This window comes from Rhinoderma darwinii, chromosome 1 (genome assembly GCF_050947455.1).
Source record: "Rhinoderma darwinii isolate aRhiDar2 chromosome 1, aRhiDar2.hap1, whole genome shotgun sequence".
Classification (NCBI taxonomy): domain Eukaryota; kingdom Metazoa; phylum Chordata; class Amphibia; order Anura; family Rhinodermatidae; genus Rhinoderma; species Rhinoderma darwinii.
Window position 1 is genome coordinate 117,545,696 of NC_134687.1, and position 17,739 is coordinate 117,563,434.

At 43.6% G+C, this 17,739-nt stretch overlaps 1 protein-coding gene across 2 annotated transcripts in view; it reads right to left on the reverse strand.

Moving 5' to 3' along the window:
• Positions 1-17,739, reverse strand: part of GLRB (glycine receptor beta) — a 241,980-nt gene that overhangs the window by 13,382 nt on the left and 210,859 nt on the right. For both annotated transcript variants that reach the window (XM_075860311.1, XM_075860310.1), the window contains exon 5: positions 6,246-6,475. In XM_075860311.1, the coding sequence (XP_075716426.1) occupies positions 6,246-6,475 (230 nt within the window). The remainder of the gene's footprint in view (positions 1-6,245; positions 6,476-17,739) is intronic.

Genomic DNA, 17,739 nt, shown 5'->3' on the forward strand with positions numbered 1-17,739 from the left:
AGTAAGTATGAAATTTCAAAAATAAAATAAATATTTTTTATTACATTAAAATTTTATTTTCCGCGCGCCGAGCATGGTACTGTCAAGGGGGCTAAAAGAGTTACCGCCGATCAGTGCAGCCCATTAACTCTTTCAGCACCCTGGACAGTACCATGCTCGGCGCACGGAAACACGGAGTGCACAAATCTAAGCAGATTTGTAGTCATATTACACAAGATGGTTTATTACAGTGAAACCTCTTTAAGTCAACCACCCAAAACTGCACAGAAAATTATCTTTTATGGAGGGGGTGTGGTCTCAAAGAAAAAAGTACACAGAATGAAGGTTTAAGTGTGTAATGCAGTCAGCTAACATGTACAGTGCACAAATAAACAGCCCTCTAATTCCTAGTCCCCAGAATTGCTCCCCTCTCATTCTTAGTCCCCAGCATGCCTGCCCCTCTAATTTCTAGTACCCAGAATGCCCCCCTCTCCTTCATAGTTTCATGGATCCACAGGATAGGTCACCAGTATATGGTCCGTGCGGGTCCGACACCTGGACCATTTACCGATCAGCCATTCCGGCTGCCTCTGGGCGCCGGATGTTTTGAACGGTATGCAGTAGTTGGAGCCAGAAGAAGATCGATCCGGTCACAGAATAGTGGCCGTGCTGCAGCTCTGCTCCTGTTTAAGTGAATAGGAGCAGGGCTGCAGTTCTGCTTCTGGCTCCAACTATTGCATACCGTTCAAAACATCCGGTGCCCAGAGGCAGCCAGAACAGCTGATCGGTGCGGGGTCTGGGTGTCGGACCCACACCGATCATATACTGATGACCTATCCTGTGGATATTTCATAAGTTGTCTGGTCGTGGACAACCCCTTTAAATCTTTTTCCACAAGATGGTTCCCCTCTTGGTCCTCAGCATGGCACCCATCCGATTCCCCAGCATGGCCACCCTCTCATTTCTAGTTCCCAGCATTGCTCCCCTCAAATCTTGTTCCTCAGGATGGTTCCCCTCTTGGTCCCTAGCATAAGTACCCTCTCATTCCTAGTCTTCAACATGGCTTCCCCTCAGATTCTTATAGAGTACAGTACACTAGCATGGCTGCCATCATCCTGAGACCCCAGTCCAGTTCCACTCTCCATATCAGTGCTAATCTTGACACCCCAGTAGCAGTCTGTAGGCTACCCTGCTCAGCAATCCCTCAAGCATGATAAGTGCGGCACCCTCCCCTTCTCTGGCAGCTTCCCTCCTTCCTCCTTTCCTATGACGTTTTGTCCTGCTGGAAATGCACCTCCTCCTGCTCTCTCTGCCCCAATGTAGGGTGATGCTGGCAGCTTCTCTCCCCTGATGTCAAGTAAGTCTCCTGCTCTCTTAGGCGTTCAGATTATTTATACCAAATGTAAATCCAATTTGTGGCCTGTTCAAAGGGGTTCCCACAAAAAAAAGGCTAAGAAAAGTGGCCTATGGTTTGGATCAGGGGGTGGTTTGCTTATAGAGGGGCAGCTGCCATAGACTATATTGGTGGTGAAAATTAGTCGAAGAAAAATTCAATCTGGGTGGGGGGGGGGGTTGGATTTCTCAAAATGTTGGTCTTCTGGGAAGGTTTCACTGTTTTTTACAGAAAGATAATCTCCTGGGCAGCTCAAAAGTTTCACCTCTATTAGGGACTAGCTTGTCCTTTTGATGCAAGTATAAACGTTAAGAGCAGGGCTTTCCAAAATTCAAATTAGTCAGAAACAGAAAATAATTAAAGGGAAAAACTGAATTTTTATAATCTCTATTCTTCCCCTGCTCTTTTTCTAGCAAATTATACATTTAGAGCACATCTGATACCTTCATATGCTGTAACAGATATGGTGTAACAAATAGTCAATCTATTACTTGTCTGCAATTGATTACGGATCCTTATGATCCCTGCCCAATATTTAAAGTATATCATAGAGTAATAATGAAGTTGAATTTATAGTCCTCCTGGTGGTAATCAGTAATACCAAACACTTTCCACAAGATGTATTTATGTGACTCATTGCCCAAATAAGGCTCTGTTCACGTTTGCGTTGCAAATTCCGTCATATTTGACAGGAAGAATAGCGATGTATGCATCAGTATTCTTTCTGTCAAAACTACGTAAACCATGCCCAAACCAGATAGATCCCATTGTAAGTCAATTGGGTCCGTCAGGCATTGGTGGTATCGGACGCATGGTGGATACAGCAATGCGATGTTGCTACCATTATGAACGAAAGTCATGATGAGGATGTGAGCAGAGACGAAAACAATATTTAGGAATATTCTTATTCAGTCCTTCTGTACTGCATTTCACGTCTTTGAGCAGCAAATAACTGCTCTACATTTTTGAGGCTATAAAAAGCTATGGTTGATCACCTGGTCACCCACCTGCATACAAGCATACAGACTAGTCCCTGCTCTCTTCTCACTCTACCCCTTCTCTCTCCATGACTTGTGTATGTTTCTCCTATAGTCACACAACTACTGTATTTATGCGAACTTAGAGTAGTTTATAAGTGGAAAGCACTCCTAAACTGATAAAGGAATGCCTACATATTAGAATTCATGCACTCTGGGAGTTAAGCTACCCATACACATTAATCCTTTTGCTGTCAGAGACAATTTTTACTCTCTTGACATGTACACATACAACCTGAATTCTAAAATACAAAATTCATACTAAACCAATATATTTTCTGAAAGCAGACATCAAGCATATTGTCAAAATCCCACAGAGCACTTTAGACACACATGGGTTCTCATGGCATTTTGTGTCAAAGTTTATTTGTTTTTGTTTTTTGTAAAAAATGCATAAAAATTTATATTTCTAGCTAAAAATCTGACCATAGCAGAAAAATAGATACACAGCACCTCCTAAAAATAAAAGTTCAAGATGTCACTACAAGTCACTTATGTCTAATCAAAAAACCTCAAATCTGGTTTTAAACTGGAAATTTAAAAAAAGTAACAACAAATAAAAAACAAGGATTATACATTCTATGTATTTCCTGAACGCAGACAGCCTGATGATTGCAGTTGTCTAACTACTATCTAACTTAACTAACTAACTAACTAACTAACTAACTAACTAACTAACTAACTAACTAACTAACTAACTAACTAACTAACTAACTAACTATCTATCTAACTAACTATCTAACTTAACTAACTATCTAACTATCTACCTTTGTTACTTTGTGAGAAAATAGAAATAAAAACAAAAAATGCATTAAATCTTAGGCTGGGTTCACACAGAGTTTTTTTGCAGGAGGAAAATCTGCCTCAAAATTCCGTTTGGAATTTTGAGGCAGATGTTCCTCTGCCTGCACGCCGATTTTCACTGCGTTTTTCACCCGAGGCCATTCACCCGCGTGCATAAAACGCTGCGAAAAACGTTTCTCTGCCTCCCATTGATGTCAATGGGAGGTCAGAGATGTAAACGCCCGAAGACAGGGCATGTCCCTTCTATTTTTCTGACATCTATTTCATTGATGTCAATGGGAGGTGAGGGATTTTTTTTTTCCTCGCGAGCGGAAAAACCGGCTCGCGGGGAAAATAAAACGCCTCCGCCTCCCATTGAAATCAATAAGAGGCATTTTCGGAAGTTTTTTGGCGCGTTTTCCGACGCATTATCCGCATCAAAAAATTTGGCAGAAAACTCTGTGTGAACTGGCCCTTACATTTGCACCTAAATCTCGCATCCAAGCAAATGCTCGCAAACAAAAAACAAGGTGTGAAACGTTAATCTAGAAGTGTTTACATCAACAAGAGATCGATTTCTCAAAAACAGTGACCATGCAACATTTGGCCTACATCCACAAATGTGCTAAAAATATCTAGCACACAACTCAAACAGCTACTATTCAACAAAAATCGAGTTTTTGACAAAGCACACAAAATGCAGTGTGTAAAAGTTCAAATAATATCCGCAACCATCTTCATGCAACAGGGAATATAAGCAAAAACTGCAGGAAAATTCAACTTGGCCACTAAAATGAAAACGCTTACTCAAGCAGACTCCTTACACAAACAAAATGTACTCTGTAGAAAACTGTAAGATGTGAGGAGTTCATGCATACAAACACGCCTATCTTCACTTTTGCTTGTTTTTGAAAGAAACTCCAAAACCGCAGGGGATTATATATGTTCTATAATTTCCCATCCCCTATATGAACTTTAACTGTAATCAATTCGCAAATACCTAAACCTAATCAAATGCATTAACAAACATAGTTGTTTTTTTTGACTAGTTAGATGTGATCGTTTATGGTGACAGTCGGTAGTTGAAAAAGAGCCCATTTTGGAAACTACACCCCACAAGGAATTAATCTAAAAGGTGTAGTAAGCATTTTGACCCCACAGGTTTATCATAGTTTTTTTTTTAACTGGACTGTGGAAATACAAAAAAATTATAGTTTTTCTATTAATATGTAGTTTTAGCTACACATTTATAATTTTCACAAGGAATAAACACCCCATAATCTGTTACAAAATTTCTCCCGAGTACCGAAATACCGCATATGTGGCTGTAAACTGCTGTTTGGGCACACGGCACGTATCAGGAGAGAAGGCGCGCCATTTGGCTATTGGAGCACAGATTCTGCTGGATTGGTTTCTGCACGCCATGTCGCAAAAACACCCCGTAATCTGTTACGCATTTACTCCGAGTAAGGAAATACCACATATGTGGGAGTGCAGACAATGCATGGGAAGGGAAGGTGTGCCATTTGGCTTTTGGAGCGCGGATTTTGCTGTATTGGTGTTCGGGTGCTATGTCGCATTACCCTGAAGTACCAGTACAGTGGAAGCCCCCAGAAGTGACCCAATTTTGGAAACTACACCCCTCAAAGCTTTTATCAATGTGTGTTGTGAGTATTTTGCCCCGACAGGTTTTCCAGAAATTAGTATGCAGCAGATGGCACTAAGCAATTTTTCCACTGATATTTCAGTGCCTAATATGTTGTAACCAGCTTGTGCCACACACCCCATAAATTGTTAAGCGGGTTCTCCCGGATATGGCAATGCCATACAGTATATCTGGACGTAAACAGTTGTTTGGGCACACTGTAGGGCTCACAACCCTGGCTTTTGGAGCGCGGAATTTGCTTGGTAGTAGTTTTGTTTGGTGTTTTACTGGTATTTGCATTTATAATGTGGGGGAATATGTAAACCGGACTTATTTTTTTTGAAAAACAATCTGTCGTTTTTGATGTGCAGTTTTAGATGCCGTTTTTTTGAGCCAAAACAAGTGGGGGAAGCATAAAGGAAGGATTTATACTTTTTCTTCCTGTTGGATCCACTCCTGGCCTGGATTCAACAACTGCACTTCAATTGGCAGCATCAACTAAATGCGTAATTTCAGCCTTATGCGGTTTCTTTTTTAATGCCTTTCTGAATAAAAAACATTTTTTTCAAGCTGTACCAAATCTTAGCATTTGAAATAATACCCCTCTTACATAAAACGCATACGGTTTGCCACTGTGTTATCATGCTGACTAAAGGGGTTGTCCAGGATTAGTTTAACAAAAAAAAAAAAAAAGGGGTATTTTTTTTTTCTTCCAGAAACAGTGCCACTGTTATCTGGTATTGCAGCTCCTCTTTATTCAAGTCAATGGTTCTGAGCTGCAACACCAGACGCAAACCATGGATTAGAGTCTCTGCGTTTCTAGAAAAAAAACAAAACTTTTTTTCTAATTCTGGATAATGGCTTTATATTACAAAATAATATATTTTTTGGGGGCATTCAATGAATTTAAATCTCGTACTTTTTTTTTTCCATTAGTGTCCAGTTATGCATTTTTTCAGAAAACTGATTATATTTGTCTCGATAATCAAAAGTTCATGTATTTGTGCTTGCACCAGACGCAGTGAGCTACAGTTCAGCGCCTGCATAGAAACAGGCACAGCCAGAGACAATGCAGTCACGTGTGTATATAAAACATGACCGCTGCCATACTACATCACATGAACAAGGTAACCGAGGTTCTCCAGTGTTAACACGGGCAACAGAATATCTTGAGTTTCTAAACTTGCTGGAAAATAAAGTTGTATAAATTGCATTTATTCCTATTTTATGCACTTTTACCCAAATGTTCATTCAAAGCGGCCAAGCCCTTTAACTACTCAACATCTAGACTTAATTTGACAGACCAGAATAAATGTAAGTGTCGTTTGAGCTACTATGTAACTACGCAATCTTTCATTACCTTCACAGTGTAGTATTTACCAAGCTGTAAAAACTGGAGGAAACTTACCTCATGCTAAGTAGTACATCTCCGTCACGAAAAATAAACAAGAGGATGTTTTCTTGGGTGACATCATGAAAATTGGCGTTCTTTTCATTTGCAAAAAATAAATCTGGCTTCCACAGACACTTAAACATGGTTGGATCTACGGTGAGCGCATCTGAGCCTCTGAAATCAGTGGGAAGTTTTAGTCGGGGGTCATTCCATCTCTGCCTTAGAAAGATATTGACTCTGTAATCCTGCAAAAAAAATAAACAGAATTTCTAGTTGTAAATGTTTATTAACTTACTATAATTGGTCAAATAAACTCAAACTACTGGCTAAAACTGGAATTAGTCATTGATGGACAGTTCATATCATTATCTCATCATTATGATGTATCCTAGATTTATTGATGTCAACCACACCAGTTAAAGAAAAAAAGAGAATTTATTATATGTGAAAAATAGCTTTTCTATCCGGTGTTCTTTTAAAGACCTTTATTTTCCATTTACGAAGAGAAGTTCTAAACTAATTCTGTTTGCACATGACATTTAACAAGTGCTACCTGAGTAAAGGGGTAGGAGGTAGGCATCACTGTGGAACAAAATCTGATCCGAGACTGGCTAGACCTGACATAAGTTATCCCAAAGGCAATTGGACATTCCAAAAGGTATAAATTTTGACCCACAAAAGTTTGTTTCAAAATAACGAATTTCCCGAAAATTCAAAAACGAGCTAACATTCATTGAAATGTTTATTGGTGGATAGAAAATTAACAAGTACATGTAGTGTGTTACCCCTGTGATTTGTCATTGAAGACTCGTCAGATTGCTAAATACATGAGTGATGACATTAGTCCCATATACTTTGTAACGTCTATGGCCGGGGGTCGTTGTTTAGACTTACCCCTTGATGATCCCGGCCATGGACATCTCTCTTCACGGCATCAGCTCCCTCCATGGAGACGCCGGCACTGTCTTCCGGGTCCTCGGACTGATTCCCGCAGGGCACGCGCGCCCGCCCGTGCACGGCCCTAAAGGGCCAGTACACGTCCAGCTGTCACCCATCAGTTATCAGCCCAAATGGCTGCTGGACTATAATAAGGGGCTCTGCCCACTGGTTCCTTGCCTGAGCATTTTTGTATACCTAAGTTTGTCTTGCAAATGGTCTCCCAGTGTTTTCCAGTTCCCAGTGTTACCCGTTCCAGCTGCGTACCCTGTATACCGTGCTATCGTATCTACAAGTGAAAATCAAGTCGTGTCTTCCCGCTGCATCCGCGGTGTCATCTGCTGTGAAAGTCAAGTCATTCCCGCTACTGTCTACATTGCCTCAGGTACCCGTTCGGAACAATAGACATTGATTTGTACCTTGTTGGCCAGCTGCTACTCCGCTACGGCCCAGTGGGTCCACACACAACGCCGTGACTTACTTACTGCATGGGCTCATGCCCTATTAGAAAGTTCTAGTGAAAACAGTTTTACCCTCCTCTACGCCTTTTGGTCGCAAGAAGCCAACCTCCTGCTTAGCCTGCATTCATTTTCTATACTTTCAGATATTTGTGGTTTCAAATGTTATGTCTGTTATATTGATACTTTGAGAGTCCAAATGTTATTTAAGATTTCTGCATGAATTTCTCGTTGTAGACTGGTTCTCATCCACCACAGAGCTATTTTCAATGACTCCTGCTTATGGTGATTTATTTCAGCCACACACTCCCTCTCTCTCTCTCTCTAATACCTCATGACAGAACTATTGCTGGTCTCATACAATGTAAGAAGCTTTAATTCCCTTTCTAACGGGAGACAAATTTTCTCCTTATTGAAGAGAGACTGATGCTCCATATCATTCTTACAAGAAACTCAGTTTAAATTTAACCAATATCCAAATCTCTCTTAGGCCTGATTTACGCGAGCGTGTGCGTTTTGCGCGCGCAGATAACGCAGCGTTTTACGTGCGCAAAAGGCACTTAACAGCTTCATGTGTCATCAGTGTATGATGCGCGGCTGCGTGATTTTCGCGCAGCCGCCATCATTATGACACTCAGTTTGGATGTTTGTAAACAGAAAAGCACGTAGTGCTTTTCTGTTTACATTCAGAGTTTGACAGCTGTTGTGCGAATCACGCAGATCGCACGGAAGTGCTTCCGTGCGACCTGCGTGGTTTTCACGCACCCATTGACTTCAATGGGTGCGTGATGCGCGAACAGCACACAAAGAAAGGACATGTCATGAGTTTTACGCAACGCACTTGCGCTGCGCAATATTCACGCACTGTCTGCACTGCCCCATAGCCTAATATAGGTGCGTACGACACGCGTGAAAAGCACGCGCGTATATTATGCTCGTGTAAATGATGCCTTAGGGTAAGTTCACACGCAGTGTTTTCAGACGTACTTCAGGCATTTTACGCCTCGAATTACGCCTGAAAAAACAGCTCAATTACGCCTACAAACATCTGCCCATTGCTTGCAATGGGTTTTACGATGTTCTGTTCCCACGAGGTGTAATTTTACGCGTCGCTGTCAAAATACGACGCATAAAAAGATGGCCACGAAAAAGAAGTGCATGTCACTTCTTGGGATGTTTTTGGAGCCGTTTATCATTGACTGCGAAAAACGCGAGTTGGTACAAAAACATCTGAAAATCTGGAGCTGTTTTCGCCTGCATTTTCAGACGTTTTTGGTCACTGCGTGTGAAATACCCTTACTCCTATTTCTCGAATTGGTATGAATGTGACTCCAGTAGATCCGGCGAGAGGGATGAGAATCAGCTTTCAAAGGAATGTCCCTTTTACCCACTTGCCTCATGTACAGAACACCAAGGGTAGAGACCTCCTCCTGATGGAAAATAATGTTTCACTTACCAACTTGCCTAGCTGCTGGATATTTTATCCATTATAGAAATTTTTTAAGAGAGGGTGACTATTGTGTGTGTGTGCGTGTGTGTGTTTGGGGGGGGGGGGGGTGATATGAAAGTGGTTTTATAGCGTCTCTTGATCTTCTCATCTAGACGATCATCACTTTATTACAGGGCTCTACGCAGTATTGAACCTAAGTTACAAGGCCTTCATTAAGACAAATGGCGATGTCTGAATCCCATGGGAGCCAACTACTCCTATTTCACAGCACATGGGTCGTACCAGAGGCTATATTTTTTTCCTCCAAATATCACATCCAGTACTGTTCGAATGCCCGGATTGGCTCACCGATTCACCCAGACCAATCGCCCATATATCTCACCCACTTAGCTACTCAACTCCCAGTCAAGGACCCTAGAGGCTTGTTTTGTGCTGACTAAAGTGAAGATTAGCAAACTTCTTGAAGAGTATTTTGTTTTAAATGATCAGCCTGAGACCAATACCCATGCACTGTGGGATGAGCACAAGGCCTACATAAGAAACCATTTTATTAGTATATGCTCGCGGATTAGGAGAGGAAGAATGGGAATCATTGCCTCTCTAACAACACAAATTCAAAAACTTGAATAAAGAATCCCTAGCTTCTTCACAATTGGAGAGCCTCCCTGAAATGAGAACAGAATTTCAAAAATATATAATAAATGCATATTCCGCCAAATACTTCCTCCACTCTCAGCATCAAACAAAGGAAGTCTAACAACTTTGTCCAAAATGGTCAAGACCACTTCTAGAGATTTGGTATACTCTGCAGATGTTATAGAATACCAGTTTTGATGTTTTTATAAATTATAGAACCTGGAGAATAATCCATGATGCCCACAACTGAGTAATAAGCAGGATCGCAATTACTCATTCTTAAAGAGGCTCTGTCACCAGATTATAAGTGCCCTATATCCTACATAATCTGATCGGCGCTGTAATGTAGATAACAACAGTGGTTTTTATTTTGAAAAACGATCATTTTTGACCAAGTTATGAATAATTTTAGATTTATGCTAATTAGTTTCTTAATAGACAACTGGGCGTGTTTTTACTTTTTACCAACTGGGTGTTGTGACGAGGAGTGTATGACGCTGACCAATCAGTGACCAATCAGCGTCATACACTTCTCATTGTTCCAGCCCATTGTTACAGTGTGATTGTGCAGTAAAAGAAGCTGGGCTGGAACAATGAGCAGTGTATGACGCAAATTGGTCACTGATTGGTTAGCGTAATACACTTCTCTTCACAACGCCCAGTTGGTAAAAAGTAAAAACACGTTCATAACTTGGTCAAAAATGATCGTTTTTTAAATAAAAACCACTGTTGTAATCTACATTACAGCGCTGATCAGATTATGTAGGAGATAGGGCACTTATAATCTGGTCACAGAGGCTCTTTAAACTCTTTAGACCTTCCTACCCTCTTGGTAATGCAGAGGAAATCCTTCACCCTGCTGGAATTGAAAACTGCTGTACGTAACTCCCCCAAGGGAAAGTTTCAAGGTGGACATTTTAGTGGATTCTCCTCCCTCACTTTCTCCCACAAGTAATCTAGTGATTGAGGGACTGCCCTTCTTCGTACAGATGTCCCATGCACACATCTCCTTGATACTGAAGGAAGGTAAGGACCTGTCTGCATGTGGCAACTACAGGCCTAAATATTTACTTAAAGGGAACCTGTCACCAGCATTTCACCTATTGAACTTCACTTATCCCTCACTGGCCGCTGCTATCAAAAGTTCATTGCCGTTATCCCCTCTCCTAAACTCCGCCCCCGACTGTAAATAACGGTCTGCAAACATTTTGCGCTTTTTATCGTAATAATCCGGCGTCCCTTTGTGCGCACACACCAGAAGAGGACATCAATGCTCAAGCGCAGGATTTTGTGTGCTGGGGGAAGGCGAGGAGCTGTCAATCAAAAGTAAGGAGGCCGGGGAAATGCGGAAAGACTTGAGGAATGAAAATATGACTTTTTTCAAACGAAGATTTGACTCTTTTCAAGGGAAGATCTGACTCTTTTCTGCTCATTAGCATACGGTGTGGGAACACTAAAGCTATGGAGCCGACTAAGAAGACAATTATAGGTTATATAGAAATTATTTTTCACCCACTACCACCAGATATTGCTGGTTTAATAGGTGAAATGCTGGTGACAGGTTCCCTTTAATATAGATTTGAAGCTTATTGCTAAAATGCTAGTGAATAGATTGAAACCCTTTTTGCCTGGTGTTGTATATGCACATCAGGTCATGTTTATTAAGAATACCGCTAAGGTTCTCAACATACTTCACCACATCAGAAACAAAAAGAGGTAATTGATCCAAATTGGCACGGATGCCGAGAAGGCCTTTGACAAAGTTGACTAGACATTTATGAGACAAGTCCTACCCAAATTTATGCCCCCCCACTTCATCGAAGTTATAATGTCCATGTATACTTATTGCTCAGCCTATAAATCTTCGAAGAGACCGCTCTCAGCCCCTTCAGATTATAAAAAACAGGATACGTCAGGGCTGTCCACAACGGACTCCAAAACTCTTAGTCCTGATCATGGAATCTTTCATGCAAACATCACTACAAGAGCAGTTGATTAAAGGCTTTCACTTGGGGGGTTGCAAGTATAATTTGGTAGCGTATGCTGAGGATCTCATTATTACGATAACAAACCGGACAGTGGCCCTTCCTAAATAACAAGAGTTACTGCATAACTTTTGGGTACTATCACATTTTGTTGTTAACCCCTTAGTGACCAGCCTATTTTAGGCCTTAATGACCAAGCTATTTTATTCGCTTTTCTATAGTCGCATTCAAAGAGCTATAACTTTTTTATTTTTCCGTTGACATAGCTGTATGAGGACTTGTTTTTTGCGGGATTAGTTGTACTTTTTAATGGCAGCATTTTAGGGTACATATAATTTTTTGATGGACTTTTATTAACTTTTTTTGGGGGGGGATTAGAAAAAAAACCTAAAATTCCACCATTGTTCTATGCGTTTTATCGTTCACTGTGCGGTGTAAATAACACGTTACCTTTATTCTATGGGTCGGTACGATTACGACGATACCACATATGTAGAGTTTTTTTTTATGTTTTACAACTTTTGCACAATAAAAACACTTTTGAACTAAAATTATTTGTTTTTGCATCGTCGCTTTCCAAGAGCCGTAATTTTTTTTATTTTACCATCAATGTAGTGATGTTATGGGCTTGTTTTTTTGCGGGACGAGACGTAGTATTGATTGGTACTGTTTTGGGGTACATGGGACTTATTGATTGATTTTTATTATGACTTTCTTGGGGGGCAATGGAAAAAAATAGCAATTTCACCATTGTTTTTTGCATATTTTTTTACGGTGTTCACCTTGCGGTTTAAATTACATATGAACTTTATTAATTGAGTCATTACGGTCGTGGCAATACCATATATGTGTACTTTTATTTATTTTTTTACTGTCATTTTTATTAATAATCTTTATTTCACATTAATTACTTATTGTTTTAGTCCCACTAGGGGACTTTACTATGCGAACTTCAGATCGCTGATATAATGCTTTGGTATACCAGAGCATTATTGCCTGTCAGTAGAAATCTGACAGGCAATCTATTAGGACGTGCCTCCGGCATATGCCCAGGGAAGACCTGGGGGCATTTATCAGGCCCCCGGCTGCCATGACACCCCATCGGAGACCCGCGATTGCATTTGCGGGCTGCCGATGGGTGAGAGAGGGTGCTCACTCCCACTGTAAACAAGTTAAATGACGCGGTCGCTATTGACGGCGGCATTGAACGGGTTAAACGGCCGCGATCGAAGTAAACTTCTATCGCGGGCGTTGGAGCAGGAGCCCAGCTGTCATCAGACAGCAGAGCCCCGGCTCCAACCTGCACGGGACACCCGTGCAGGACTTAAGACTTGGCCACCGTGAAAAGGCAGCGGCCTAGCCAAAGGCCCCTTAGTGACCGCCGTGAAAAGGTGTATTGGTGGTCACTAAGGGGTTAATTTGATTAAATCCCAGGTCTTTTGCTATGGCCTGTCCCCCTCTGCCTGGATCACTCTTGTTTCCCTTCGATTGGTTGTCTCAATACATTACCTATATGGGAATAAAAACATGTCCTAACTTAGAGGATTTATTTAGTCTAAACTATCTTCCCCTGCTCTTCTCCTTATTGGTCTCTATAGATAAACTAGACATTACAGTCCTTTCCTAGTTTGGCAAAAAGAACATGATCATGTCTCTTATAATACCCAGGCTCATCTAGTTTTTGCAAGTATTACCGATACATCTCCATATGTCCTTTTTTCGGTCACTGCAAAGAGCCATTAGCAAATTTATTCGGCAAGAAAAAAGACCCAGGGTAGCTGCAGACATCCTCCATAGACCTAGATTGACAGGTGGGATTGGTTAACCTGACCCTGAACTTTACATAAAATCCATACACTTGTCCAGAGTGGTGGAGTGATTTAGGGATCCTAAAAACAATGGCCCTTTACACCAGCCAATTATCGAGAAAACTAGCATTCATAGTATGCTCGTTCCTGATATTTGCCTGTGTAAACAGGGCAACGATCAGCCGATGAACGAGCAAACGTTCATCGGCTGATTGTATCGTTTTAAATAACGAAAATATTATCGTTGTCAGCAGCACATCCCCCGGTGTAAACAGGGAGATGTGCTGCCGACATGATAGAAATGTATGGCTGTATGAGCACTCGTCACCATATGTCACGAAGGGTCTGTGGACCCACTGGGCCGTACCGCTTTGGCGGTAAGGCAGCTGGCCAACAGGGAGCAGGTGACTGTATATAGTTCTATAGGTACCTGTGGCAGCTCAGACAGCAGCAGGGCAGGCTCGGCTGGGACTTAGATAGCAGGCGGACTTCAGGCGAGGTGAAGCAGGTCAGACGTGGATGTAGCGCAGCACGACTTTGGCACAGCTCCGTGCTAGACCAGGAATGTATGGATTGCTAGGTACAGGAACTGGAAACAAGTATAGGTACAGAGACAGGAACAGGAAAAACAATAGGAGGACATCACATAAACAAACTATAGGGAACACAACAACGCTCAGGCATAGACCTAGGAGGCTGGACCCCTCTTAAAGTCAAGGGTACTCACGGGTCAAGGATCGTCCATGAGGTCCGGCGCGCGCTGCCCCTTTAAAGCGCACCCTACAGGATCCAGCCGAGGTGAGTGGATGCAAGCGCTGGCGTCTCCTGAGGAGGAGGCTAGGGCCAGCGCTTGCCGACTCGTTGCTGCGGCTGTCAGGGGGAGGTTGGAGCTGACAGCCCGCAGCCACAGACATTACAGTATCCCCCCCTCTTACGCCCACTCTTCTTGGGACCAGAGCGAGAGAGAAACTTCTTCAGAAGTGTAGGGGGATTGAGGTTCTCCTCTGGCTCCCAGGACCAAACCCCCTCCAATCCACCAAATAAAAAGTCTTTCCTCTCAATCTCTTGGTGTCCAAGATCTCCATGACCTCAAAGATGTCTGAGGGGCCGCTGGAGGCAACCGCAGTGCTGGGAGTCTTGGAATAGTGGTTCAGGATCACAGGTTTCAGGAGGGAGACATGGAAGGAATCCTGAAGGTAGGAGGCAGCCGAAGCTTGTAGGCGACAGGATTGATCTGCTGCAGAACCTCGAATGGTCCGATGAACCTGGGGCAAATTTACATGACGGCACCCTCAGTCGGATATTCCTAGATGACAGCCAGACCTTAGTGCCAGGAAGAAACCGAGGAGGCTCTCTTTTCCTTTTGTCAGCCTTCTGTTTCATGCGCTCCACTGCCATTAGGATGGAGGATCGAGTCTGCTGCCAGATCTTCAAAAAGTCTCTAAACGTGGAGTCAGCTGCAGGTACCTCGGAAGTATCAGGCACCAGGAGAGGAATTTGTGGGTGCTGGCCGTAGACAACGCAGAACGGTGCATTCCTAGTAGACTCGCTGGTGTGATTATTGTAGGAGAACTCCGCCCACAGGAGTAGCTGCACCCAGTCATCATGCTGCTTGGAGATGAAGTGGCGTAGGTAGTTCTCCAAAATCTGGTTGATCCTCTCGACCTGACCATTAGACTGAGGATGGTAGGCAGAAGAAAAGTCCAACTTCACGCCAAGAAGTCCGCAGAGGGCTCTCCAGGACCTCGAGGTGAACTGACCCCCCGATCAGACACAAGATGCTGCGGCAAGCCGTGCAGGCGGAAGATGTGTTGGATAAACAACTTGGCCAACTGAGGAGCAGAAGGAAGACCGGTCAGAGGAACAAAGTGGGCCATCTTCGAAAATCGTTCCACCACCACCCAGACAACACTGCATCCAGCAGAGAGAGGCAGGTCCGTGATAAAGTCCATCACTATATGCTGCCAGGGAGCATTGGGCACTGGCAATGGCTGGAGCAGACCAGCAGGTCTGGAGTGGGTGGCCTTGTTGGCTGCACATACAGCACAGGAAGAAACGAAGTCCACAATATCCTTGGGCAGAGTGGGCCACCAGAAGTGACTAGCAATAAAATCCCGGGTCTTACGTAACCCTGCAAGACCTGCCAGTCTAGAGGAGTGACCCCAGCGGAGGATTCTTCGACGATCAGCCAGGCGCACAAAAGTCCTCTCTGGAGGAATGTCCCCAATTTGCAGGGGATTGACCGAGACAATGCAAGATGGATCGATAATGTTCTGTGGACTCTCAATGGTGTCTTCTGTCTCGAAAGACCTGGACAAGGCATCGGCCCTCACATTCTTGTCGGCCGGGCGATAATGAAGCTCAAATTGGAACTTTGCAAAGAACAGTGACCACCTGGCCTGACGAGGGTTCAGTCGTTGGGCTGTCTGGTGGTAGGTCAGAATCTTGTGGTCCGTAAAAATCAATATCGGATGAGCTGCACCCTCTAGTAGATGTCTCCACTCCTCCAGAGCCAATTTGATGGCCAGTAACTCCCGATCCCCAATCGAGTAGTTGCGTTCTGCGGAAGAGAAGAGCTTGGAAAAGTATCCACATATCATTGACTTGCCCTTGGGACCTCTCTGGAACACGAATGCACCAGCACCGACAGAGGATGCGTCCACGTCTAACGAGAACTGCAGAGAGACATCCGGATGATGGAGGATAGAGGCTGACGTGAAGGCACTCTTCAGGCTATTGAATGCGGACTCTGCCTCGGGAGTCCACACTTTGGCATTCATACCCTTCTTAGTAAGGTTAGAGATGGGTGAAGTCAGTGAGGAGAAGTTCGGAATAAACTGCCTGTAAAAATTAGCAAATCCCAAAAAGCGCTGTATGGCCCTCAAGCCTTGAGGGTGTGGCCACTCCAGGACAGACTTTACCATTTCAGGATCCATCTCGAGACCTCGATTCGAGACGATGTAGCCCAGGAAGGGTAGAGCATCTTTTTCAAACACGCACTTCTCCAACTTGGCGTACAGACGATTCTCCCTTAACCGTACCAGAACCTGACGGACATGTCTCTGGTGCGTCATAGGATCTGGGGAGAAAATCAAGATGTCATCAAGGTAGACTAAAACACAAACATAGAGGAGGTCACGAAAAATGTCAATCACAAACTCCTGGAAGACACAGGCCGAAGGGAATTACTAGATACTCAACATAGTGTCCATCACGGGTGTTAAATGCAGTCTTTCATTCATCACCAAATTTTTGCACCACGTATACGATCAAACAGTTCGGAGATCAGTGGCAACGGATATTTATTCTTCACCGTGATCTGGTTGAGACCACAGTAGTCGATGCAAGGACGAAGAGACTCATCTTTCTTTTTGACGAAGCAGAACCCGGCTCCTGCCGGGGAGGAAGACTGTCGTATGAAGCCCCTTTCTAAATTCTCTTTCACATAGGAGGACATGGACAGAGTCTCTGGCAAGGAGAGCGGATACGCCCTACCACGGGAAAGGGATGCACCAGGGATCAGTTCAATAGGGCAGTCATACGCCCGATGTGGGGGCAATGTCTCCGACTCCCTCTTGCTGAAGACGTCCGAAAAGGCAGCATAATAACCCGGCAATCCTACCAATGTCCGAGGCAGAGAAGGCTGAGCCGAACGAATCCGCACCAGGCATCGACCTTGACATTCAGGGCCCCACTGGAGAACCTCTCCAGAATTCCAGTCCAGAACTGGGGCATGCAGTCGGAGCCAAGGCAGGCCCAGCAACACAGGTTTAACAGCTTTGGGCAGAACATAGAACGACAGAAGTTCGGAGTGAAGGACTCCCACTTGGAGCCTCAGCGGCTTGGTCACGACTAACAGGGTCTGGCAGGGGTAGTCCATTTAGTGAAGCAACTGTCAACGGGCTCTCCAAAGGGGTGGTGGGCAATTGCAGAAGGTCCACCAGATCTCTGCGGATGAAATTAGCAGCGGATCCAGAGTCCAGATATGCAGAGACCTGATGCGTTCTCTCGCCGGACACTATGGTCACAGGTATGGACAATTTAGAAGTCCATCTTTACCCAAGGTCGTCACTCCAAGCAACCCTAGGTTTTGGGATTTTTGGGGGCACAGGCGCACAAGATGACCATCGAGACCGCAATAAAGACAGAGTCCAGATGTGCGTCTGCGTTGTCTCTCTTGAGTAGATAACTTACACTGGTCCGTTATTACCGACTTCTTATGAGGATCGACATCGG